This window comes from Exophiala oligosperma, assembly GCF_000835515.1.
Source record: "Exophiala oligosperma strain CBS 72588 unplaced genomic scaffold supercont1.11, whole genome shotgun sequence".
NCBI classification, from domain to species: domain Eukaryota; kingdom Fungi; phylum Ascomycota; class Eurotiomycetes; order Chaetothyriales; family Herpotrichiellaceae; genus Exophiala; species Exophiala oligosperma.
In genome coordinates, this window is record NW_015622828.1 from 346,042 (window position 1) to 370,511 (window position 24,470).

Consider the following 24,470-nt stretch of genomic DNA (forward strand, 5'->3'; position numbering starts at 1 on the left):
TCGAGTTTCTTGGGCGTTTTGCCCGCTGCCCTCCAACTTCCGTACCATGTACGGATATAAAGTACTCCGTGAAGAGTTTGTGTGTTTTTCCTATTTTTCTTGAACATGGGGGGTTTTTCTTTTTTCAACCAAAATCGGTATTTGTTGACTTCAATCGCGGACCATGACTAAGTACCTAACATCTGCGCCGCTGCTAATCGGAGGACACAGGACGGAGTATCACCGCCATTTGCTACAAAGTCACATAGTCACGACAAGCTTTTGTTTTTTTGCACAACATGATCAAGTTCCGGTTGACGGATTGGTTCGTGTCGCTTTTGGGACTCTTGTTGTTGCGGGGCGCTTGTGACGGACTCGTCGAGGCGCAGGACAATCAGAATTCGGGTTCGGGTTCAGATCAAGACTTTACGATAATCAATGGTCAAATCTTTACGCCTGGGTTGGCCATTGTCGATGCGCCGCAGCCTGGTACACCCGAGGGAGGTGGTATGTGTCTTTTTGCCGAATTTCCTTTCTGTCCCATGCTTCTTTTCTGGCCGAACGGATCCACGATCTTGTTACTCTGTAATCGCATACAGTTTGCTTGTGCTAATCAATGGCCGTAATACAGATTCTCTCCAGGTTGCAATCGACATTTCGGGATCAGGTCGCTTGACTTTTCCCTATCCCCGAAACTTCGATACGGGGATCAACAACATCACGATATTCCTGTTTAGCTATGACACAGGTTTGAACTTGACAATCTCCAACGGCACGAGCGTGGGCTGGAACAATGCCAGCACTCTCGAGCCGGAGGAGTTTGACTGTGGGCGAGTGACGAAAGAAGGATGGGCGAACGCGGGCTGTGAACCCATCATGAGCCGGGAACCGAGCAGCACCGTCAAACATGTCAACTGGGCATACCCGGATTGTTTGGTCGGGAATGGTGATGGAGGAGGATTCAGAGGGATTTATAATGTCGGTTGCCCTAATCTCAGTCTTTGATTCTTTCTTCTCCTTCGCATGGAGACCGTCGACAGCAGACAGGGGAGGTGCTGACTTAAATCTCGCGGCAGATTTCGATCCACGAGTCTTTCCGTGCCAACGATACCGACTTCTACACTATCTTCAACTTACCGATCGACGTGAAGAACAGCATATCAGCAAAGAGCCAATTGAGTGGGAGTGGTGGCCGGCCGTTGTGTAGTCTGAGGGGCAACGCCATCCAGAGTCAGAGGTTGCAGGACGAGAGCATCAGTCCACCAGCGAACCAGCCTTTCCTGGGAGGTACTGTAAGTAGCGGAGGTGGAAGTGGGAGTGGTGGAGGTCCGGATCAGGGTCAAGGTAGCAACGATGGTGGCAAGGACAATGGAGCAGATGAGCTGGTAGTGGGAGGAATGTGGTGTTGGGCGCTGCTCGGAGTCATTGGCCTCATCGTGATGGTGTGAGGGTGCCTTCAACGACCTGTCTTTCTTTGAACAAGTGCAGCGCCTGTTCGTGTAAGCCCTGGAGGTAAAGTCCCGGATACAGTATCCTTCAGCAAATATGGCACTGATTCAGGGCAAAGACTGTCGCAGCAGAAAACCCATGAGCTGCAGCATGTGTAGATAAGCACTAATGCTGGTGTGGTCGTTAACCGGTGGAGCTGCGAATCAGCGTTCAGTAGGAGCCACATGTCGAGTCGCATTAGACAACGCATCGAAACACCATTGTTCGCTGCCTGCATGGTCCAAGTTGGCGGCTCTGGCTCTTTGATGGTTTATTTATACCTCTGTATAAAGACGCCACACCCGCTCGAGGACAGATCGTGAGACCACACAAAGTAGGTTCCACGGATACAAGAGTATCTTCGTTCTAAGACATTCATTTTCTGAGCAGGTCGTTGTTCGGCACAAGCATGTCAAGCCGCAAAACTAACAACTATTCGTATCCTCTGAACGAGAGTGGCCAAGATGCCGCAGCTGAGCGCGAGGCTCAAAGATCGGTCCAGAAGCTCAATGAGGAGGCCAAAAGGACTGCAACTCGGTGAGACATCGAATACCCAACAGGCTGCGACTTTAGCTGACTTCACAAAGTGAAGGTCTATCGCCTGAAGACCCAGACTATCTCCCACCAATGCCTGCCACAATTGGGTACTCGGCGACCCAGAAGAAGTACGTAGATGTCGAGAATCCCGTGAAGCGTTGATAAGCTGGGAATATCTTGGGAGGTTGAGATTTTGTGGATTGATGCAATTGCTTCCAAACCTATATGAAATAGAACTCTCCTTGAAAATGATCAAATCTCATCATGGACCCTCACGACGCGAGCACGACGTGCATTTCTTCCATTTCGGGATTTTAATAACGTCTTGACGTAGAGATCTGCCGTCAAATGTGCTCCAGAACACCCTAGGAAATGATGGGACGAATGAGTCCTCTTTTACGGAGTAGTGGAAGTGATGTTAGAGATTAAGCACCAAAAGCGGCGATATCCTTGCCCTATTAATCTAGAGATTGTAAGGGCTACTGGGGAGTATTTAGGCTCCTCGCAGTGAGCACAAACTATGCCCAGAGTGGTAGCGCGGCCTTTGATCGCAGGCGCGATTCCCCGCAGAGAAATAATTTTTTGAGAACTTTTTTGGATCTCCGAACACTGGACTTGACCAAGGCCATAATACTCGGGCGGCCACGAAGGCCGATAGTCGAGTACACACCAGAGCAAACAATGTCGAATAGGTCCAGAGTTGTACATGAAGGAGTGATGGCGAGTCCTACGGGCAAAATGTCGAAACCCTCCACCGAACTCCCGAATGGCGCTTTCGAACACTTAAGAAACAAGATCGAATCTCGTCTGCAATCAAGCGAGCAAAAGAAGGGGAAAGACAGGTCTAAAAGGAAAAGCGCATCATCCGGCCATGAGGAAAGAAAGAATAATACAAATTTCACTTCACCTGATCGAGGGAAAAAGCGTGATCGCAATGGAAAAGTGCTGATTTCTAATGAGGCACCCAAAAACTCGCAGAACACTGATGGCGCCAAAGATGACAACGAGATCTTGTTAAAAGAAATTCGAGAGCTTGGAGGCACTGCCGAAGATCTGCAGTTGCTTGAAGGTGCCGACTCCGACTCGGAGATGGAAGACACCGCAGGCGACAAACGACAGAAAACTTCGACCTCTAGCGTCCAACCGGAAGGATTGGAAAAGGGCCTCAAGAACATATTGAAAGAGATTGCATTAGCACAAGGCCAACATGTTGATGACGTGTCTGAAGAAGATGTTGAAGAAGAAGAACCTGTCGAGGCACCCGAACCGAGAGTACAGGCGGAAAGCGAGGTAGCGCCGGCAAGCAGTGAGAAGACAATCAAGAACGCGAGAGGAAAGCAACCTCAATATCTTTGCGTACCGAAACCAGATTGGTATAATGTACCTGAGCCAGTCGTCAACCACGAACAGTCGCTCAAGTATACATTGTCCCAGGATACGATTAACGAGCTTCACGACTATGCAAAATCTCTACTCGAGGAAGAGAATCAGAAATACAAGAATTCCCAACAATCGTCATCCGCTCAGTCTTTCTACAATACTGTTATTGCATCAGGAACATTGTCAGACAAAATTTCAGCACTGACTCTGGCCGTACAAGAGGCTCCAGTTCACAACATGCGATCCCTAGAGATATTGATTGGCCTGGCCGGCAAGAGAAGTCGATCCCAGGCTGTCGAAGTCCTTCGAGCTCTGAAAGATTTGTTCGCACAGGGTTCTTTGTTACCGGAATCGAGAAAGCTATACGCATTCCATTCCCAGCCTACACTACCGTACTTGTTCGCCCAGCTGAGGTCATGGAGGAGAGACAACAGACTGCCTCGCGGCCTCGACGAGCCAACTCTTGTTACCTGGGCCTTTGAGAGCTGGCTCAAAGAGCAATATTTTGAGGTACTGAAGATCATTGAGGTCTGGTGCAACGATGAGATCGAATTTTCCAAAGGTCGAGCAGTCAGCTATGTTTACGAACTCCTAAAAGAGAGGCCGGAGCAGGAATCCAACCTGTTGAGATTACTCATCAATAAGTTGGGAGATCCCATCAAGAAGATTGCCTCACAGGCATCCTATCTGCTTATGCAATTGCTAATTGCTCACCCTGCAATGAAGGGAGTCGCCATTTCGGCAGTTGAAGGTGACTTCATTTTTCGTCCAGGACAGAGTTTGCACGGAAAGTACTATGCTGTAGTGACGCTCAATCAAACGGCGTTGAGCAGCAAGGAAGAGGATGTGGCCAAGAAACTCCTCGACATCTATTTTGGATTGTTTGCGGCACTCCTGAAATCCGCCAAGGCAGAAACCAGTAGCAAGCCGGAAGAGGGCGATCAGCATCGAGGCAGTGGGAAGAAACAGAAGAAGCCTCAGATTTCAGGTCAAGCGCAGACGGAAGAACTCAGAGAGAAGCTAATATCGGCCATTTTGACGGGAGTCAATCGGGCATACCCTTACGTGGGCGCTGATGGGACGAGCTTCACCGAACACATGGAAACCTTGTTCAAGATCACCCATTCATCCAACTTCAACACAGGCGTTCAAGCGATGATGCTTATTCAGCAATTGTCTACAACACACAGAGCATCGAACGATCGCTTCTACCGGATCCTCTACGAGTCATTACTCGATCCTCGATTACTCGCCTCTTCCAAACAACAACTATATTTGAATCTACTCCACCGCTCTCTCAAGGCCGACCTGAATGTTAAGCGGGTAAAGGCATTTGTGAAGCGATTAGTCCAAATTCTATCACTTCACGAACCATCCTTCATTTGCGGTGCATTTTTCCTGGTTCAGGATCTCGAGGCTACCTTTCCCTCGCTCGCTGGATTAATTGATCAGCCCGAAGACCATGACGACGATGAAGAAGTCTTCCGAGATGTGGATGAAGACGGCGACCAGCCTGCGCTTACATTACCTGACAAGCCTCAAAGCACTTTCTACGATGGGCATAAGCGTGCTCCCGAGCATTCCAACGCAGACAACAGTTGTCTCTGGGAAGTTTTCCCGTTTCTTGCCCACTTTCACCCGTCTGTGTCAGTCAGTGCTGAGCATCTACTACGACACACCAAACTGCCGGGTAAACCCGACCTCAATTTGCATACTCTAAGTCACTTTCTCGACCGTTTTGTATATCGCAACCCGAAGTTGTCATCTGCCGGTTTACGAGGATCATCGATCATGCAGCCAATGGCAAACGATACTTCCAACGTGCTTATTGGAAGCACTTTGGGCGCAGCACGGAAGCTGCCTGTCAATAGCGTAGAATTCAAGACTAGGAAGCAAGAGGATGTTGCGGCAGAAGACATTTTCTTCCATCAATACTTCTCTAGTCTGGGCTCAGCTGGAAGCAACAAACCAAAAGCACAGAAGAAGAGTCGTGACGAGGACGATGGATCTGTAGATGAAGATGAAGTATGGAAGGCCATGATGGAGAGCGCGCCAGAGCTCGAGGGTGCCGAGGAGAGTGATGATGATCTTGACGTGTCCGATATCGACTCGGAATTGATGGCATCATCGGAAGACGATCAGGACGAAGACGACGATGAAGAAGTTGACCTTGACCCGGCCCTTTTCGATGAAGACGATGACGACCTCGTGCAAATGCCAGGGGAAGACGAGGATGGATCAGCTGATGAAGGGGCATCCGACTTTGAAGGATTCGGCGAGGATCTCCCAAGCGGCAAGGAGCGGAGCAAGGAAAGGAGCAAGGAGGACAAGGCAAGAGCGAAGAAGTCTAAGAAGGCCAAAAACCTGCCGACGTTTGCATCAGCAGCAGATTATGCTAAGATGCTGGACGACGACGAGGATGAGGACATGGGAGTGTAATACTCCGTTCGTAGTAGGCTACATCTACCCAAACCGCACCCTTGACACAGCCCAAGAGATCCAAGAAATCCAAGCCGTCGAAGAATCAGTCCAAGCAATTCCTGGGCATCTTGTCCGTAAGCTTGGCCATGACCTGCAGCCTAACACGTATATGGAATGACAGTCCCTGCAAGTCCACGATAACAGTATCGTGCCTTGGTTTAGTCCTCTAGGTTGGAAAGATGCACCATTTATTTACATACTGTCCAGATGACACCTCGTTGTCGTTTCTTATTCCTGTGTACGGTCTGGCACACGCGACTGTAGCTGAAGGAGGAGGGTAGAGGGCTAACCAGGACTAAGCCTTGCCCACCCTGCCCCGGGCGTTGACAAGACACCTGATAGGAAGCCTGACGGGACAAGCGGCATGGCATTTACAGGGGACACTTTGCTTGTGTCCAGTTAAGCGCAAGCTTGATGCCGCCTTTAGTCCACGCCCGATGCTGGGCAGACGTAAGCACAGATGTGGGATGTCCAGAGGGCAGCCTCACCAACCTCCTCCTCCTACTTCATACTATACGTACAATATCCGTAGCTCTTCATGTCTTTTTTTGTCTTGCGAAAAGTCCACAACCGCCACAGCAAGGTGGTAAAAATTTCGATTCTTGCTCAACAAAGTCCTTCGGCCTCTTCACCATCCGTCATTGTGTCTTTTATTTATAATGTGAATCCGCTGCAACTTCTTGTCGTTGATCCACTGCCATGTTGCCATCCAGAGGTCTAAATTTTACACCGGGTCCGAATTCTCTTCCGGCCTCCTCGTATTGGGCGATTGCCTTTCCGACCGGGGCTCGAACCACTTGCAACACCTCGCGAGCACGATTGGGTTGCGGCATGGGGAGGGCTCACTAGACCGAGGCGCCCTGGCCCTGTCCAATACAAAGGTGGTGACACTATCTTGTCCAGAATGTCCTTCATTTGCTTGTTGGCCTTCTTATCCGCAAGACTATCTGTGCCGTGTGCCCGCACCTTGCTATTCGCTATACCACTACGAGACCACGACGCCTTGGATGGACCCGCCCTCGCCGTCGTTCCTTTGCTTACACCGGCTCCATCGAGATCGCCAGCTGCCAGCCCCAAGTCTGTGCGGTTGGTGCGATGTTACAGCTCTCACTGCTGCATGTCGTCACATATGCCTTCTCGCCTCCACACTGTAGCAGATGCAAGCCACAAGCCGTCCATGTCATGGCCCCGGTGTGGATGTCCATGTTACTTTTTCGCAGACTCGCACTCCAACAACAACACGCGCGATCTCGCTTGACATAGTCCCCCTGCCCAGGCGAGGGACCTGGCTTGCATGGCAATCGGAAATTCTCAATCCTGGCCCTGGTCTCTTATATTGTGCTTTGCAAAATTCCGTAAAAACCTTATTTTTTTGCAACATGCAAAACATTCAACAATCATAAAAGCGGTGAGAACATAACGCCATATTTCTTAACAACCACCCTATAATTTCATAAATATTATATAATAATCTTACTCCGGAGCAAATTCTCTATCTAAGTATCTAAATTTTACTATATAAAAAGGTGTGGTTATGATGCTGTCATAGTTGAAGTTTGATCCTGCGGTAAAAGTGGCTATATTAATTACACTTTGGGCAGGAGTGAAAGATATAGCCATTGTAAAGGCTTAAGGGGTTTCTAATGCCTATATTTCTAAAGTTTAATGGGATCTACACTATTAAAATATCGAAATAAATAATATAGTACCTATTAAAGGTTATCTAAAGTTAATTCATTATGCCATAATGAAAGGACTTTATAATTTTATGCTAGATTAGCTAATAGCGCAGCTAGATAAGTACTACGATTTTCTCCGTAATAAGTTTAGTATTAACGCTTATATATTAATAGTCTTCTAGGCACTTAACTCTATAAATATCACGTATAAATAGGTAACTAGAGTTAACACTAAATAAGATAATGAACTTATCACTTTCTATATAGTATAGATAACTAATTATACTAGTAACTAGCTAGTAACACTTAATAAAAGTGCCGTAAATAATAGAACTATGGATAGAAAGTTTAGCTAGTTAGCTTATAACACTTTATACTAAGTATAACTACTAGGTAACTAATCTACTAGTTAGAGCATTTTACCTACGATAATAATAAATAAATAGCTCACTTATAAGGTCTATTAAGGCTCTTTTAATGCCGAACGATTTAAAATATTTCTCTAAGGAGTGCTTAATAAGATAAACTCCTTCCTAGGAGATTATTCCATTCTAATTATGAATAATGTAACTATTTACTAATTTAATAGAGTTAAGCGAATATATAAGGAGTAGAGCGTTATTCTTAAGTACTTATCTCTATATACTTTAGAGCTTAATCTAATTAAGATATTATTTTATGAGTTAAAGAAGTGAATGCGAAAGAATAGAGAACTAGGCTATTATTATAAGAATAGCTTTAATACCTTTATTTATTTAGTAATGACTAGTGTCTATAAGGCTAAGATAGCTTATAATTACTTCTATAAATACGGCTATATTTAATAAGGCATAATAACTAGTAAAGAATAAATAAAAAAAGAAGGGACTATAGGCATTTTATTCTATAATAATAAGCCTAGTTTATATACCTTAATTTATTTATTCTTAAGGTTATATAAATATAGCTATTACGTAATTACGCTAACTATAATTAGCTAAGCTATATACTATAATAGGTATAGTGTGAGATAGTAACACGCAAAATAATTTTAATATCACACTAAGTTATGTAATAAGCCCTTATTAACTACTATTTCCTAACGATATAATACTTACTAAATATCTATTTATACTATCATTAAAACTATCTTCACTTATTATAGCTAAACACGCAAATTCCTTAAGGTTATTATAGATTTTAATCATAAAACTAGCCAGAATAGTTATAGCCTTTTAATGTTTATCTATATATATTTATAGATTAGAAAAGCCCTATCTATAATCCGTAATAAAGAGTTTAATCTCTAATAACTTAGATATATAAATAGAATATTTAGTCACTAGCTAATTAAAGTACTTCTATATATTCTAATTATTATTACTCTCTCGTTATGAAGGGCTTAATTAAGGCCTAGTGATAGTGGCGGCAGTAGTGACTATTAACGGTGGAGATTAATAGATATATGCGGGAGATTATACTAGGTAACTCATTAACAGGATTTCTCTAATATTAAGCATAAACAGATATATATAGTTTGGCGAGTAAATAGGCGAAGGTTAATGTATAGTATTATAGCGTTTCTTATTTCTATTCTGTTCTGAGAGAAGGGTTACCATGATTATGTCTAGCACTTAGTTAGCTATTATATTAGGAGCCTTCTTTATAATTATATCGCTTTAACGCTAAACTAATAGCGTGAATAGAGGAAAATACTATCCTTCATAATTAACGTATAGATAAGAGTAATTCTTATAATTCTTTAACTTATAATAATGTCTCTTTAAGATATTAAGGAAGCTTACTCCGGCGGCAGCCTCTTTTTATGCCTAAAGTTATTTTTCTTCTCACTATTATTATGTTATAAAGATTACCTTACCCTTTAACCTTTTATTCCTAGTCTTTTCCTTATAATAGTGACGTGTTTAGGTTAAGTTAAGATAATAGCTTAAGAAGATATTATTATAAGATAATAATAATATTAAAATGTCCTTACTAAATAAGTCATATTAACTAGTTAGTTAACGTCATTTTAGCTTCTTAATAATTAAGTATACTAGTACTAAATACGCACTAAGTTTAGTCCTACTCTTATAGCTATCTTTTTAAGTATAATGAAGCTCTCACCACTTTTAATAGGCCTTCTTAAAGTATTCCTAAGTCTTTATAGTTAAGGAATAAAGCTTTTTATTACCTTATTTAATTATGAACTTACCCCTAAAGATAGGGGGGCGTAATTTATGAGTCTTTTAATTATAGTCATTATATTAATACTTAAGTTAACCTTTATACTTAAGGAGTGTGTTAATAATATTAAAACCCTAATATAATACTTCTATACTAAGGATCTTAATCTTCTTAATAAAGATTTCTATAGCGATATCATAGAAAAGTTTATTAATCTTAAATACTGATTTAATAGAGTCTATATTAGTTAGGCTTAAGTTATTCTCTGTAGTATATAGTAAAGTATTTAATTAATAACTAGGTTACGCTAATAGAGAGACTTATATTAATGTCTCTCCCTTCTCTTTATTATCTTCTTTAGTATTACTAGATATAGATAAGACTTTATTATCCTCATTAAGAAGATTTAACACTTCCTATGCTTATAATATAATGTCCTCCTTAATACTTAGTCTTAGTGGTAACTCTGGCGACTCTAATAACTTTAGTAGGTCAGGACTAGCCGTTTAAGAGGGACGAGGGCTTAGAGACATAGCGCGACGCTTTGAACTTACCCTATTAGCCCTCGTTACAAGGCTATCGCCGTCACTTTTGCGCTTCATGCGAGCGTTGCGAGTAATAAGGGTCTCGCGGAGTGATTGAGAGGCTAATGACTCCTGGAGTTGACGGGATAGAGTTATTATGCGCCTTGTACAATTCGACATCATGTTTGTATGTAGTTACGATATATTGCAGTAAATTACAGTGCTATCTAGGGCTATTACGGCTGCAGGATGAGTTTGTTGATATAGGCCATATGGCGGTGTGCAGATTTCATACAACTTGCAAAAAAATAAGGTTTTTACGGAATTTTGCAAAGCATAATATCCACGCTTGTTCTCTAGTTGTGTTTTGCTTTTCCTCTCGTTCTTTTCTCGAAAAGGTGCTCTGTTTCCCCAGGAAAGCCACCGGGCCTGTCGACACTAGATCGTTAGAGCTCTATCTACAAAAGCCACATGCTGCCCATTCACGTCTTGGATCACGAGTCTTTGTTTTATACTTGTTTCGTACGGCAAATCCGTGCAATCAAGTGGCGTTGAACCATCATTCCTGTCGCGCAAAATCCAGTCCAGTAAAGAGATACACGACAATCTCTCTCAAATATCCAACTTCATCATGGCCACCTTTGCCGACAAAGACCAGCCTTTCGGCGCCGCGGACTCTTTCAAGCCCGGAGACAATGTTGACTTGGAACGCCGAGGTTCAACCACAACCGTCCAAGGTCGCAAGATGAGTAGGATTGGACCTCCTCCAAGGAACAGCTCCATCGTGCCGGTCACAGAGGAGAACGGCGTCAAAGACGAGTACGGCAAGCTCGTGGAGATGGAGGCCAACGACGCGATCAAGTACCGAACTTGTTCATGGCAAAAGGTGAATCTTGTTCTTGTCGAATTCGATGCGACCACAGATCATACTGATATCTTCTCGCAGACTGCTGCTCTACTCTTCTCAGAGTATATCTGCTTGGCGATCATGTCTTTCCCATACTCATACTCGATCCTCGGTCTTGTCCCGGGTCTGATTTTGACGGTCGTGCAAGCCGCGTTCGTTCTCTACACTTCGCTCGTTGTTTGGTAAGCTCTGTCAGTCGCCTCTTCCCTTGGACCGCTGTTGATGCAATGTAGGGAATTCTGTCTTCGTCACCCCGAAACCCGAGATGTTTGTGATATCGGGCAGATGCTCTTCTGGGGCTCCAAATGGGCCTGGTACTTCACGGCGGTCATGTTCCTGCTGAACAACACCTTCATTCAGGGGTTGCACGTTTTGACCATTTCGCGATACTTGAACACCATGAGCGGTATGTATTCGGCCCCTCATACCATTCCGCAATTTTCGGTCGCTGATTTGTGATGTATCAATCTTAGGCCACAGCATCTGCACGGTCGGTTTTGCCGCCATCGGTGCCGTCGTGTCCTGGCTTTGCTCGATGCCGCGGACGTTTAGCGCACTGTCCAAACTCGGTGCCGCGTCGGCATTCTTCACCTTCATCAGTGTCATTCTTGCCGCGGCCTTTGCTGGCGCAGAGGGCAAACATGGCACCGCCGGTTACAACCCAGACCCCAACCACATCAACGCGAGCGGACAGAAGATCGGTGGTGAGCCTTTGGTCCTCGCGGTGCCTCTCGCCGGCACCACCTTTGTGTCTGGAATGAACGCCTTCTTGAACATCAGTTACACTTTCATCGGCCAAATCACCCTGCCTAGCTTTATCGCGGAGATGAAGAACCCCTACGATTTCCGAAAGGCCATCTGGGTCGTCACCATCTGCGAGGTCATCGTCTTCAGCTTGGTCGGTGGTATTGGTAAGTGACCCGTCCTGTGTTCGAGGCTTGCAAGTATCTGACAGCTCTAAAAGTGTACGGCTATACCGGCACCCAATACAACACTGCTCCGGCCTTTTACTCCCTCGGAAACGACATCTACAAAAAAGTCAGCTTCTCCTTCATGATTCCGACCTTGGTCTTCCTTGGTGTTCTCTACGCCTCGGTCTCGGCCCGATTTGTCTTTTTCCGCTTGTTCGAAGGCACTCGTCACAAGTCCTCGCATACTCTTGTGGGCTGGGCCTCTTGGGCCGGCATCCTCGCCCTCACGTGGATTCTCGCCTTCATCATCGCCGAAGTCATTCCCTTCTTCGCCGACCTTTTGTCCCTGATGAGCAGTCTGTTCGACAGCTTCTTCGGTTGGATTTTCTGGGGCGTCGCGTACATCCGTATGCGCTACGCCGACCTCGGGCCTGGTTTCTACAGGAAGCGAGGTATCCGTGGATGGGTTGGTTTCTTGATGAACGTCTTCATCATCATTGTGGGATTTTATTTCCTCGGTGCTGGAACCTATGTAAGTCTTGCCTCTTTTCGACAACAATTCCTGTGTCCGATACGGCGATGCTGACTTGACGATTACCCAGACCTCTGTTGAGAGCATCATCCTCGATTACGAGGCAGGAAATGTCAAAGGTGTCTTTACATGCGCCAACAACGGTTGAGATGGCAGTATGCACCCGGCAAATTACGCACCCATCACCCAGACCGCATCCCCGGCTTTTCGATGTTGATCCTTTGGTTCTGGATGGAATCTTGGAGGACAAATGGTACGGAGTTAAATCAATCGAACGAATCTGGATGCTGCAGAGGTTTCGGGGAATGATCCGATTTAATGGTGCACGTACGGGAGTTGTCGAAGCAAGAATATTCCGTGGAAAACGTATACGACATGAAAAAAAGGATGGCTGGGCCTGAGTAACAAGAAATATAGAAATTTGAATTTGAATGTCAGCTTTTGGGAGACACGATATGTCTCTCACCGACATTTTAAACTTGTGACCATTTGTTGTTTGATGGATATCTGCATTTGCACTGCATGTGAAGTCAAGATGAATTCTCTTCTGACGAACGCTGATGCGAAAATATACAGATTCTCTTTGGCCCAACCTCCAACCAACCAACCACTCACTCAATCACACTCTTGTGACAAACAACGATTTGAGCAGTTCGATTGATTCCTTTGGGGGGTTTGTTTTTTTGGAAATATCGATTGGTACAAAGTAATAGACAAATTCCTATCTTCGCTCGTCACTTTGTTCCTTTTGAATTCTGATCACACAATCTCTCTGCTTCGCAACGTCAACCCACTCTGGAAGGGATCCATTGAGAAGCGAAGACTTGCAACACATTGCGTAATTTCAAATCTTGCGTCTCACGTCTCAATCATCATAATGTCCAGGCCTGGGAGCGCCACTCATGAACTTGTCCACAATGTTCGAATACACCTCGACCTCGTCACCCTTGTCACCGGGTAGGAAAGAATGCCACTTGACCTCTCCACCTTCGATCATGATGGGTGAAGCGTAAGGAGCCTTTTCTGGGCCCAAATAATCCCACAACCTTTCCTGTTTGATACAATCCGTTAGAATGAATTCACCAACCTGCCAACTGAGTAGATAGGTAGGTAGGTAGGTAGGTTACAGACGACGGACGGAGGGAAATAAAGGCATACCAACTGAATCCACAATTTGTGATTGATTTCCTTACTCAACAGCATGGTCTCTGGGTCGAAATAAGGTAGGACAGGTAGACCCAAAGTTTTGGCCTGTTGACTCAGGTTCGTCCATTGGGTTTCACACCACAGGCCTCGTCGGTCGTCGTTTCGGTACGACTTGGTCGTCGATGAGTGTCTGGTAGGTCGGGACGCAGAGGCGATGATGGAAGCCGCGTCCCTCTTTCCGGTCGATGATGAAGACATTGAATTTTGTCAATTATGGACCGAAAAAATGGTGTGGTCCGGTGATACTGTCGTCGTCGTCGTCGTCGTCGTTCGTTCGTTCGGATAGGTTTTGTCAATCGACTTTTGTTTCCAGCACCCCCGAAATCTCCCTGCCCCGGTTTGGAGAGAAAGTCCACGCCTTTTCGTTCTTGGTCGACTCGATCCCCAGGAGGGGAAACTGAGACGAGATGAAGAAAGAAGAAGAAGATTGTACGAGTACCGCAACAAATTGTCGTCGACTCGTTAGGTCGTGATAAAAGCCCCGGCCGCACCGACGGGATACGAATAGCTCGAGCGGCGAAACGCTAAACCCAAGACGGGGTTTGTACAAAAGTTTGTCTCTTCTTTTCAAGGAGTAGACGACAAAATAATACCAAATATCCGGCAAAAATAAAATAAAAGGCGATCTTTGCAACCGTAAGACTCGTCGGACCAACGTGTCGTCAATTTAAATGCTTTGGGATTGTCGGAAACGCCGGAGGGTCACAAAAATGCATGACATACGCGGCAATCCGACACCTTTGAGGTATTTCTTATTCTTTTCCCTATGACGTGCCGTACCTTCATAGATACGGTACCGTATTTGGACCCATCAATGGCAAAACACCCCCGCTGGCCATGACACCCAACTGCCAGCCTCTGACTGGAACGCCTTTCTACTGCTCACGACCTCCTCTCGAGTCAGTTTTTTCATCTCTTCCAACTTGACCTGTAGCTCCACGCCCACCCCAATGTTAGCACCAGAAATTGTTGGGGTTAAAGAGGTCATGGAGTGGTAACATGCCCGGCTATACCAGACGGTAACCAAAACCTCATGCCTACACCCAAGAACGGCACCTGCACTGGAAATGGCTTATTGTTGTTTGAAGACTATCTACTTGAAATAGGTAGTCAACAAGGCAACATCCGGAATCACAGCAGTTGTTATCATGTAGCTCGTCAATAGTTCATCATTCCCAAGTCAATCAATCATCACTCCCTATCTAGCTCATTTGATAAAACACGCAAAAAAGAAAAAAACACATCCTCCGTGCTCATTCACGGTGCTCCTGGCACTATGCGAGAATTCAATAGATATGCAGGTTTGATTTCCAAGACATGTCGTGTCGATGTCGTCTGATAGCCAAGGTGTCCACCCTCGGTTGCTATACCCGCATGTCCCATTGCTCCTTCAGTGCATGCCGTGTTGATTGTTCATGTGCACATGCTTGTGCACATGTTGGCGTCTGCCATACCGTCCCGTAGGAGTGGCTGGCTCGGTCACGGTAACAGTGACAATCTCTTCGACCATCACCATGTGGACAGCAACTCCATTGCTCATGTAAGTTGTAGTGATTGTTGTTTGAGCCTCCGTGATTGAACTGGCAATTGAAGTAATGACACTGTCTGCAGATTCTGTGGCAGATGCGATCGGTCCTGGCGATGGTCCGGCAGGGGTTGCAGAGACAGTGGTGTTGGCCAAGGGTGATGCAGACGGTGCAAAGACGGGAATCTCAATAGAATCTGATCCAGTGATGTTCATGTTGCCAGGTAGTTCTTGGACGTAGTTGATACGCTCATGTTGCAGTGCTTCTGGCATCTCAAGCTTGCATTGTGTAGCATTAGCCTGGCTTTGTATGTTGAAGAGAGGACAATCTTCTTGAAGGCCGGTGCTGTTGGAGCTGGTGCAAGCGCTATCATCAATTGCCTCTTGTAGAAGACCACTGTCCCATCCGCAAATGAAATCTCCATGGTAACCAAGTCCCGTAGGGTCGCCATTGGAAAAGACGAACTGTCCATCGACACTTGTGAAGAGGTTGGTCTGGTAGATTGTCTCATAGAAAAGGACAGGAAGACGAACAGGGTAGTCATCCGGGCATGCACCATATTTGACTTCATTGGGATATGCGACATGTGTAGTGTGATTCTCACTGTCCAAATCTTTGCCATTCCAGCAGGAGGGGAACATCACTTCAGCACGAAGACCGTCGTCACAGAACTCATCAAGGTAAGTCTTGTTGCGTAAGTAATGGACTTCCAATGCGCCTTCGTTTGGAGGGTGATCATAGTGTAGGCAATTGAAGCCGAGAGCTTTTTCCATCAATGATGGTTGAGTGCGATCCGCATCAGTCCATAGTGCCATGGGAGTATCTGGATTTGGTCCGACAAAGGTCCGCTTCGAGGACATGCCAGCAATCATGCGAAAGTTCTGGGGGAATGCAGTGACTTCGGCGCCAAAGCCTGCACCGGGGCCTTCAGTGAAGTAATAGCTGCTAATTGTCAGGAGAGGAGATGGACTCGTCAAATTTGAGAAGCTTACACAGTCATTCCGCCAGAAGTAGGAACCATCTCAAAAGTACCATTGGAGTGCTGAAAGTACATGCGGGGAGCCCAGTATGCAGAATGATCCTGGGTGATTGAGCAACTAGTGCAGTTCGATGCCATGAGCTCCTCAATGGTACTGTCGAGGCCAAGGTCTGTGTTCAAATGTCAGAATGGTCGCCATTTCTCTCATTCATTTTCCAACTTACTGGACGCGCCGAAGGTAACGTGAAGATGTTGGGATGGGTGGCCTGGTGACATGATCGGATCAATGCGACCATTTGCCAACTCGCCGAAGCATAGGTGACGGAAGAAGGCGTGAGTAGGAAGGACAAAGAAGAGGATCGCGACGAAAGTCATGACTGTCTCCGCGAGAGTCTTGAATTTGCCTGAAGATTGCATGTTTGCACGCGACCTAGTATACTGTAGGCTTCTGTGCTTGCTGTACTGTTGTAATCGACCGGCGACAGAGAATTTGAGGTGTTTTGATGATGGATTTGAAAAGGTTGAAGGGTTGGAAGGATGGAAGGAAGAGAAAGAAAGTTGGAGGTCGGCGAAGAATGGACGTAGTAGTAGATTGCTGTATGGGAATAGAAAGGAGCGGACTGAGTTGGTAGGCAGCAAAAGATGCGACGTAGGTGAGGCTGGTCGGATACAAATGAATGAAGCTGAAGAATACTCGTGAATGTCGTTGGTGAGTTTTTGCTGGAGAAGCTGCGCCAATTCACCGCGAAACTGGGAGTCGCGACTCGTATCACTGATGTAGCCGAGATGCTCAGTCTGATCCAGCACAATTGTTTTCTTCTCACTTGCTGGCTGTTCACCAATTCACTCTTTGCTTTCAGAAGCCTTTCGCGTCTTTCCGCCGGTCAGTCATCAGCTCACCGCCTAGAGTCCGGCGAAAAGCCTGCTCACCGGTTTTGAGGAATATACTTCTCTGCTCTCCAGAGTGCACCTTTCCACAACAAGCCCGAGTGGAAACCCTTTGTCAGAGATCAACCTTTTTTGTGTGACAGGTTGTATGGCTGAGAGAGAATATGCATCCCTTGATTTATATGGGTGTTTCAGTTGCCAGCACTCAAGACGATATCGCGATCCTGTTGTCCTTCAAACCACCAAAACGTCTGTCGATGGGGAAACCCAAAAAACCATCCAGGGCTAGCCTGCGCGGAGGACAAACGTAAAACTGAGCATGTCAGAATTCCGGCATCGCCACCGTGTGAGAGAAGGGTAGATAAGAGGAGGCAAAGCAAGACAATCAGCGCAGACGCATGGAGCATGAGATTGATCAATCGACCTGCGAAAGATAGCAACAAGAGCGTCTTAATGAACCAGACGAAACATCAAGAGGTGGAAGCAGACAATCAGAATCCATACTCAATGCACAAAGATGCACCAATTTCTTTGGTCCATCTCACAACTGTGGTCATTCGTTTGCACTCTGTTCCATTCATGGAACCTGCCATGATCACGGTCTGCAGCTGCTGATGAACCAAGGTTGAGCGACCAGATGAAATCTCAATCCCTGCCGGCGGCCTTCTGTGCTCTGCCTCAACCAAGATCGCAAGAAGAAGCCTGTTTGAAGATCTTCAAATCTTCCTTTGTTGTTGCACGTGTGGTATGGGCTTTCTTTGTCATCATGCCTGCAACCTGCCGTTTACTAATTTCCGACAGATGTCCAGTCCTGCTGTTAGAGACGGAGAACAGAGTCTATTGGCGCGCGCTTTCTGATACCCTCTCACAAGAAGATCAAACTTCTTGCGTGCTCATCTCTGGTGGCACCCATAGGAACAAGGTGAAAGACTAGAGACAGAAATGAGAAGAGATCCTGCGTACCACATTGTGCATCTATCTCCGACCAACAGGACATGTTGAGTCTGAAGGTCTAGGTCTAGCCTTGCAAATGTTGATGACAGGAAGATGGCATCCCCAAATTCTGGCAACAGTGAGGCGTCTCAGACAATGCGCAATGCAATACAATAAAATGCGTATCAAGGAAAAGCAATGGTGTTTGGAACAAGAGAACGGAATTTCTTACTGAATAGCTCATCCCTTGGCAAGTGGCCAGGTACGCAATTGTCGGGCGCTTGACAGTGGCCATGACAGGGATGCGTGCTGTGCCTAAACAAGATTCATCGATTTGCCGAGAACATCATTTTCGGTTTTTGATCCAGAGCTTGTCGAATAGGTACGGGATTCTGGTTTCCTGTAGGTGAGTAGCTCCGGTTACCCTTCGCAAGGAAATATAATATACATATATATCTACGGACATTGGATTCCGAGGATTCTTGCGCCTCTTATAAAGTACTGGTGGAGTTCGTTTTCCCGTGGCACGTAACGAACAAACTCGCAGCAGGATGCAACGCTAGACGAACGCCTTGATGCATGCTCGGAAAACCGCGACCTGCAGCCTACAAAAGCCAAAAAAAGTTTGCATAGAGGTGGCTACTTTGATTGCTAGGTTTGTAGGATTTATGGTTGAAAACTGGTACGGGCAAGTCAAAATCTCCACGGCTGAGACAATTCGCATTATTGCATGGAAGAATCTTTAGGCAACAAACAACGGCGTGATTCATGGATTCTGAAGTATTTAGTACAGTGGAAAGAGGTATTCTTCGTCCATGATTTGTCCCCCCTGAAACATCAACTGACTGAGATGCTAGTGACGAACATCATGGATCAGGCCCATGTACCCGAAGCTCGGGTTTTGGTCATCATGACCGGCGGAACAATATGTATGCAGAAGTCTCCAGACGGTCTGATCCCAGCACGAAACTTCCTGGAACGATGCATGGCACCACGGCCAGAATTCAATGACGGGGACGTCCATGAACCCATCGAGGTTGCGTTTCACGACGGGTCCGATGGTGTACAATTATCGCAGAGTCTGCGAACGCCAACGAGCGTCTACGGAAAACGTGTCAGGTAGGCCCCTTGTCCTGCTCGTATCTCTCCCGGGAGAGCCAAAAAGATGTGTACAGACCTGCTGACCTGAACTACCAGGTATGCGGTGTTGGAGTTCGCAGAACTCCTTGATTCTTCTTCTATCGACAGCAGAGGTTGGTCTCAAATCGCGCAAACCATCTATCGCAATTATAAGCTGTTCGACGGGTTTGTTGTCCTCCACGGAACGGACAGCTTAGCGTATACTTGCTCGGCTCTTAGCTTCATGTTGCAGCATTTGGGCAAGCCTGTGATACTCACTGGATCCCAGGTTCCCTTTGTGGAACGTAAGAACGACGCCTTGGACAATTTACTCGATGCGCTGGATGTTGCAGCTCATTTCATGATTCCAGAAGTGTGCTTATGCTTCAACTCTACCTTATTTCGCGGCAATCGTACGACAAAGATATCGGCAAGCGCATTTGACGCTTTTGCCTCACCAAATCTCCCCCCATTGGCCAGGATCACAGCTGTCGATACCAGTGTGGCGTGGAACATGGTGACGAGACCGACCTCACTCCAAGCATTCAGCATCCAGACTGACCTTGAAATTCATCACGTCGCCTGCTTGCGCATATTCCCAGGGATCACAGCCAAAATGGTAGACGCAGTCCTGCGGACAGAAAATCTCCGTGGCCTCGTCCTCGAGACTTTCGGCGCTGGCAACGCTCCTAGTGGACACGATAACAAGCTCTTCAAGGTCATTGCGGAAGCTGTTCAGAGGGGCGTTGTCATTGTGAACATCACTCAGTGCCTAACTGGCAGTGTGAATCCCTTATATGCACCTGGCATGGTGCTGGGACGAGCGGGGGTGGTGGCAGGAGGGGACATGACCAGTGAAGCTGCGTTGACGAAATTGTCATACCTGCTGGCATTACCAGGCGCAACACCCGAATCAGTCGCCAAAGACATGGCCGTCTCGATTCGCGGTGAGCTGACCGAGAATTCTCGCACCATCTTCAGCCATCCAACAGGCGAGTTGTCCTCTCCAGTAACTCAGCTTACAGCCATCGCCTATGCCATCGCCAGTGGAGACATCGACAAGGTAAAGGATGTGCTTCGGAATGATGGGCAACTTATGAATCGTGCAGATTATTCTGGAAATACGCCTCTTCACCTGGCTGCTACCGGACCTAGCCTGGCAATCTTGCGATATTTGCTGGGACTAGGTGCATCTGTGCATATTCGAAACAACACAAGCCGCACACCATTATTCCTGGCAGCCAATGCCGGATTGGTGCCTCATGTGATGTTGCTGCGTCAAGCAGGCGGACATCTCCATCACGAAGAACTCCCTACGGCGAGACTACATGCAGGTCAGCGGCCAGATGTGTGGAAGGCTGCTGGAGTAGAAGTTACTTAGTATTCGGATGGCCCGGTGATGACATGGAGCTTGCCAACCTCCAACAATGGTTCACACTGAAACAGAAGACCAAACATTTAAGCACATGGTTACACGACTTCAGCATACTAGATACGTGTTCACATTCACTCGGTCTGATGCGCCCATCGGAGGGCTTGTCACGCCAAGGTCCGTCTAAGCGATCCTGTACTGTTCCAAACAACAAGTGATGGGTGCCTCGTGGTGTCGATACGAGTAGTCGAAGAGAGGTGGGTGGAGCAGGGGCGATCGACTCCCCGGGCCGCCTACTGTTACGGGTATGTACCAGTACTGTACGAGTATCAGTACCTTACCTATCTAGCAGGCTCCAGGCTAAGCAAAAGCCAATGGTCGGAAGAGCCTCTATCACGCGCCTATGGCACTGCCCGACGAACGTGCTTACGGGGCCGCGGAAGTGCCTATGCAAGGATTTTTGTTAGGGGCCTACTGTATGATGCTGGACGGTGCCTGTGCCCTACCGACTCGCAGGGTCCCCAGGCCATGTCCTTGTTGGTGGTATAGTCTAGTACTGCGCAGACCTGCTCTTCTCAAACCACTGCCATCAGCATTATCACTGACAGCATGTGAGGCGCCACTGACAACGAGATTTGAGGACTTGTGGTCTACAGGTATCCTAGTGCGTAGAAGAGCTGCTTGACCAACACGGCCGGTACCCATTAGTCGCCTCGCACAGGGTCTACACTTGCCTCTATGGGCTACAGTATGAGCTACCTACAGTAGACACAACTCTCCCCCCCGCCTTTGTGATCAACCCCCCGCATCCGCCTAGGGGATTTTTTTTGTACTGTGTGCCTAGGAGGGCAAAATAATAATACTAGTGTCCGTACAAGTGGGAAAATGGCAACATTTGGGAGTCTTTTGTCGTCATACAGTTGCAATCATGATGGTGAACAATTCGGGTCGCACAAGTCCACCGCTCCGATTGTCATGTTTCAGGGACGATGCAAGGTGGCCTCGGAGTAGATTTCTCGTCTTGCGTGAGAACGAGGGCAATGTTTGACGGTATTCAGTATGCTGTAGGTAATTGATGGAGGAGTCTCCATCCGGCCCTGGTCTTGGTTACGTAAAGGATAAGCTGCATCAGGTTTGGCGGTGATGAGCAAGGTGAAAAAATCTCATCGCAGAATTGGCGCAGTCCCCAGAGCACCACAGCATTGAACCCATTGAAGCCACCGAGACCGAGTGAATCCAGTCAATCCATTCAATCCATTGCATCCAAGCATCCCGGGGTCCTCAAATAATGGACCCGAATTACGGCACGGAAATGCTCTCTTTTCGCCCACCGCTGTCCATGTTTTTTGCAAGGCGCATGATTTTCCCCCAGCAGGGCGCCCTCTTATGTGTCAGAGCTTGGGAGTCTGTACTCCGTACTGATTGTTACGGTACGGGACGGATACTGTTCCTATCCCAGTTGGTGGTTTGTTCACCGCGATGGTGTGAGAACACGCTTCTTTTGAGTGATTGTGTTTTCTATTTCCTTTCGGCCTTTGCTTTCGTCCTTTGGTTTCTTTAACCCTTGATCGCCCTTTTGAATAACCCCCCTACTTTGGTGCTATCTTTGGGATTTTCGCACGCTTTCATTCTTGCGTGATCGTTGTGGGTTTTTAAAGTCACTTTTGGGAAACTTTGAAGCAACCTCGCGTCTCTTTACCGCCACCTTCTAGCGTTGAGTGTTGAGTGTTGGGGAGAAAATACAAATATTCAACTTTGGAAGACCATCTATTTATTACAGGGCAAGGTTCATTCACCGGCGCCATATGACAACGACAAAAAAGACCATTGCCATCGTCAATGGTACTGGTCGTCAGGCAGCCTCGCTGATCCGCGCGGTCACTGCCGTGGGTTACGCCGTTCGGGCTCAAGTATATTCGACCGAAGGCCTGGTGGCAGAGGAATTGGCCGAATTACCAAATGTCACCCTTTTTGAGGGGTCCTTGTTGGACAATCCGGTCCTGGTAGACACCATCTTCGAGGGCGCTCAGATCGCATTCATCAACACCAATCCCCTCGCCGGCGATGAGATCAAGATAGGCAAAGTCCTCGCCAACGCGGCCAAGAAGAGGAATATCCAGCACTTCATCTACAGTAGCATGCCTGATCATTCGATACACAACCCGAAGTGGCCTTCACTTCCTCTATGGGCCTGCAAGTTTACGGTCGAGAACTACATCCGACAGCTGGGCATGCCGTCGACCTTTGTCTACGCCGGCATTTACTACAACAACTTTACCAGTCTTCCGTACCCCTTGTTCTGCACCGAATTCAAGACCGATGGGACTGTCGAGTGGCGTGCGCCTTTCCACCCCGACACCAAGCTACCCTGGCTGGATGCGGAACACGACTTTGGTCCGGCAGTGTTACAGATTATCAAGGATGGACCGAATCGTTGGGGAAAAGGGCAAAGGTAAGCAGTGAACCCAACCGAGCTCAATCCTTCTGCTCCCTATCGCATTGCCCTTTCTTCAAGATACAAATTGACACATGTTCGATCTACCAGGGTTGCTCTTGCTTTTGAAAACCTCACGCCTCGACAAGTCTGCGACGCATTCACTCGGGCTCTGAACCTCCCATGCAACTACGTGTTCGACCCCCAGATCGAAGTCAAGGTCGGTGTACCAAACGGCTACCGGCAACAACTGCTCGGTCTCGAAGTGCTCTTTGGCCAGTACAACGCACCCTACTTCGCAGGACCCGATTTTCAACACAGTGGCCGACGGAAAGATAGCAACGACACCATCACGGGACGCAACAGCAGCGAGTCCCCGCGAGGCAAGCCGGGGAAACTGACGGACTTGGCGCGCACCCTCTGGCCCGGGTGGAGATCGTTATCTGAATATTTCGCCACGGCCTTTTTGGTGGAAGAGGAAGCCAACGGGAAGACGTGGATGGTTGACAAGACACAAAGCACATGACGTTGAAGTTGTAGGGCCGCCAAACTACGACGTTACGATTTTCTTTTTCTCTGTCTCTTATCTTTTGCATTGATACGGGGTGGTTACTCAGGTGGCGCCGCCAAGTTTCACATGGGCTCGGGTGTTCTTGTTTTTGGGGACGGGTTACTAGCATAGCATGGCCACGAAACGGTGGGAAAGTATACGACTCTCAACGCACCTACACATACGCGCACGTGCACATTCACATTGACATTGGGAGCAACAAGAGTGCAAGGGGCATTCATTTATCCAAAACGGCGAACACAATGCAAAGGCAAGGCACGGCACTTGATTTCTATCTATGAAGTCAATCATTTTTGTTTTTGAAAGACACCAAGAAGGCATGGGAAAAAAAGCATCATCATATGATACCTGAGGGAGGGAAGGGTGCGTGCGCACAAAATCTCATCAATCCTGTTAGATAGGAATTACTTACATTCAAACACACACACACACACACACCCACACACAGATATGTGGTCAGCTGCCTTCTGCGGCAATGGTATTCAACCTGCCTGCCTAGGTAGGTAGGTAGGTAGGTACTGAAGCCCGGGCCAACGAAGATAAGAAGGTAGTACTTTCGGACCCAAAGTTAGGAGAAGAATGTCAGAATTATAATAATATCTTCTAAAAAGTATTTGATCGTGTTTGATCCAGTGCTACTGCTATACGTCGATTCGATCACGATAACGGGTAACGGAAGGACGGGGAATCGAAAAGTGTAAATCATTTTGACACAGGTTGTGATCGTTACTGTACCGGGGAGTACGAAGTTCGCCAATTCGTTGTGACATGCCTGATTCAGGTTACTACTACCTTAATACCTACGGATTACTCGTGGTGTATTAACCGCGTTCCCCGCAAACCGGGGCCCCCCCCTTT

The 24,470-nt window shown here is 47.0% G+C and overlaps 8 protein-coding genes across 8 annotated transcripts; 6 read left to right on the forward strand and 2 right to left on the reverse strand.

The window, feature by feature from the left end:
• Positions 1 to 52: 52 nt before the first annotated feature.
• On the forward strand, positions 53 to 1,532 carry PV06_09837 (uncharacterized protein). The gene is made up of 3 exons (XM_016411314.1): positions 53 to 486; positions 611 to 957; positions 1,056 to 1,532. Exons 1-3 carry the CDS (start codon positions 279 to 281, stop codon positions 1,425 to 1,427), a joined length of 927 nt encoding a protein of 308 aa, XP_016258068.1. The 5' UTR covers positions 53 to 278; the 3' UTR covers positions 1,428 to 1,532.
• A 279-nt stretch (positions 1,533 to 1,811) lies between these two features.
• Positions 1,812 to 2,253, forward strand: PV06_09838 (uncharacterized protein). Its single transcript, XM_016411315.1, has 2 exons — positions 1,812 to 2,004; positions 2,055 to 2,253. The coding sequence occupies exons 1-2, from the start codon at positions 1,877 to 1,879 to the stop codon at positions 2,164 to 2,166; spliced, it is 240 nt and encodes a 79-aa protein (XP_016258069.1). The 5' UTR covers positions 1,812 to 1,876; the 3' UTR covers positions 2,167 to 2,253.
• A 360-nt stretch (positions 2,254 to 2,613) lies between these two features.
• PV06_09839 (uncharacterized protein) lies at positions 2,614 to 6,064 on the forward strand. Its single transcript, XM_016411316.1, has one exon. It carries the CDS (start codon positions 2,686 to 2,688, stop codon positions 5,821 to 5,823), a length of 3,138 nt encoding a protein of 1,045 aa, XP_016258070.1. The 5' UTR covers positions 2,614 to 2,685; the 3' UTR covers positions 5,824 to 6,064.
• Positions 6,065 to 10,630: 4,566 nt separating this feature from the next.
• On the forward strand, positions 10,631 to 13,068 carry PV06_09840 (uncharacterized protein). Its single transcript, XM_016411317.1, has 6 exons — positions 10,631 to 11,120; positions 11,181 to 11,323; positions 11,375 to 11,547; positions 11,615 to 12,052; positions 12,106 to 12,584; positions 12,655 to 13,068. The coding sequence occupies exons 1-6, from the start codon at positions 10,866 to 10,868 to the stop codon at positions 12,730 to 12,732; spliced, it is 1,566 nt and encodes a 521-aa protein (XP_016258071.1). The 5' UTR covers positions 10,631 to 10,865; the 3' UTR covers positions 12,733 to 13,068.
• PV06_09841 (uncharacterized protein) lies at positions 12,969 to 14,488 on the reverse strand. Its single transcript, XM_016411318.1, has 2 exons — positions 13,743 to 14,488; positions 12,969 to 13,635 (listed from the first exon to the last, which is right to left on the reverse strand). Exons 1-2 carry the CDS (start codon positions 13,986 to 13,988, stop codon positions 13,450 to 13,452), a joined length of 432 nt encoding a protein of 143 aa, XP_016258072.1. The 5' UTR covers positions 13,989 to 14,488; the 3' UTR covers positions 12,969 to 13,449.
• A 434-nt stretch (positions 14,489 to 14,922) lies between these two features.
• PV06_09842 (uncharacterized protein) lies at positions 14,923 to 17,176 on the reverse strand. The gene is made up of 3 exons (XM_016411319.1): positions 16,520 to 17,176; positions 16,309 to 16,465; positions 14,923 to 16,258 (listed from the first exon to the last, which is right to left on the reverse strand). The coding sequence occupies exons 1-3, from the start codon at positions 16,710 to 16,712 to the stop codon at positions 15,181 to 15,183; spliced, it is 1,428 nt and encodes a 475-aa protein (XP_016258073.1). The 5' UTR covers positions 16,713 to 17,176; the 3' UTR covers positions 14,923 to 15,180.
• A 1,795-nt stretch (positions 17,177 to 18,971) lies between these two features.
• On the forward strand, positions 18,972 to 20,960 carry PV06_09843 (uncharacterized protein). The gene is made up of 2 exons (XM_016411320.1): positions 18,972 to 19,235; positions 19,314 to 20,960. The coding sequence occupies exons 1-2, from the start codon at positions 18,985 to 18,987 to the stop codon at positions 20,614 to 20,616; spliced, it is 1,554 nt and encodes a 517-aa protein (XP_016258074.1). The 5' UTR covers positions 18,972 to 18,984; the 3' UTR covers positions 20,617 to 20,960.
• A 1,030-nt stretch (positions 20,961 to 21,990) lies between these two features.
• Positions 21,991 to 24,225, forward strand: PV06_09844 (uncharacterized protein). The gene is made up of 2 exons (XM_016411321.1): positions 21,991 to 23,059; positions 23,153 to 24,225. Exons 1-2 carry the CDS (start codon positions 22,413 to 22,415, stop codon positions 23,565 to 23,567), a joined length of 1,062 nt encoding a protein of 353 aa, XP_016258075.1. The 5' UTR covers positions 21,991 to 22,412; the 3' UTR covers positions 23,568 to 24,225.
• Positions 24,226 to 24,470: the final 245 nt, after the last annotated feature.

Bases quoted from the DNA above. Each gene is read 5' to 3' on its own strand.
- PV06_09842 (XM_016411319.1), bottom strand. From the start codon at position 16,712: ATGCAATCTTCAGGCAAATTCAAGACTCTCGCGGAGACAGTCATGACT. The intron at 16,466-16,519 runs GTAAGTTGGAAA...ATTTGAACACAG, and splicing joins CGTTACCTTCGGCGCGTCCA to ACCTTGGCCTCGACAGTACC. The intron at 16,259-16,308 runs GTAAGCTTCTCA...GACAATTAGCAG, and splicing joins ACTTCTGGCGGAATGACTGT to CTATTACTTCACTGAAGGCC.
- PV06_09837 (XM_016411314.1), top strand. From the start codon at position 279: ATGATCAAGTTCCGGTTGACGGATTGGTTCGTGTCGCTTTTGGGACTC. The intron at 487-610 runs GTATGTGTCTTT...GCCGTAATACAG, and splicing joins TGGTACACCCGAGGGAGGTG to ATTCTCTCCAGGTTGCAATC. The intron at 958-1,055 runs GTCGGTTGCCCT...ATCTCGCGGCAG, and splicing joins GATTCAGAGGGATTTATAAT to ATTTCGATCCACGAGTCTTT.
- PV06_09839 (XM_016411316.1), top strand. From the start codon at position 2,686: ATGTCGAATAGGTCCAGAGTTGTACATGAAGGAGTGATGGCGAGTCCT.
- PV06_09838 (XM_016411315.1), top strand. From the start codon at position 1,877: ATGTCAAGCCGCAAAACTAACAACTATTCGTATCCTCTGAACGAGAGT. The intron at 2,005-2,054 runs GTGAGACATCGA...GACTTCACAAAG, and splicing joins GCCAAAAGGACTGCAACTCG to TGAAGGTCTATCGCCTGAAG.
- PV06_09841 (XM_016411318.1), bottom strand. From the start codon at position 13,988: ATGTCTTCATCATCGACCGGAAAGAGGGACGCGGCTTCCATCATCGCC. The intron at 13,636-13,742 runs GTATGCCTTTAT...TGTATCAAACAG, and splicing joins ACAAATTGTGGATTCAGTTG to GAAAGGTTGTGGGATTATTT.
- PV06_09844 (XM_016411321.1), top strand. From the start codon at position 22,413: ATGACAACGACAAAAAAGACCATTGCCATCGTCAATGGTACTGGTCGT. The intron at 23,060-23,152 runs GTAAGCAGTGAA...TCGATCTACCAG, and splicing joins CGTTGGGGAAAAGGGCAAAG to GGTTGCTCTTGCTTTTGAAA.
- PV06_09840 (XM_016411317.1), top strand. From the start codon at position 10,866: ATGGCCACCTTTGCCGACAAAGACCAGCCTTTCGGCGCCGCGGACTCT. The intron at 11,121-11,180 runs GTGAATCTTGTT...ATCTTCTCGCAG, and splicing joins GAACTTGTTCATGGCAAAAG to ACTGCTGCTCTACTCTTCTC. The intron at 12,585-12,654 runs GTAAGTCTTGCC...ACGATTACCCAG, and splicing joins TCCTCGGTGCTGGAACCTAT to ACCTCTGTTGAGAGCATCAT.
- PV06_09843 (XM_016411320.1), top strand. From the start codon at position 18,985: ATGGATCAGGCCCATGTACCCGAAGCTCGGGTTTTGGTCATCATGACC. The intron at 19,236-19,313 runs GTAGGCCCCTTG...CTGAACTACCAG, and splicing joins GTCTACGGAAAACGTGTCAG to GTATGCGGTGTTGGAGTTCG.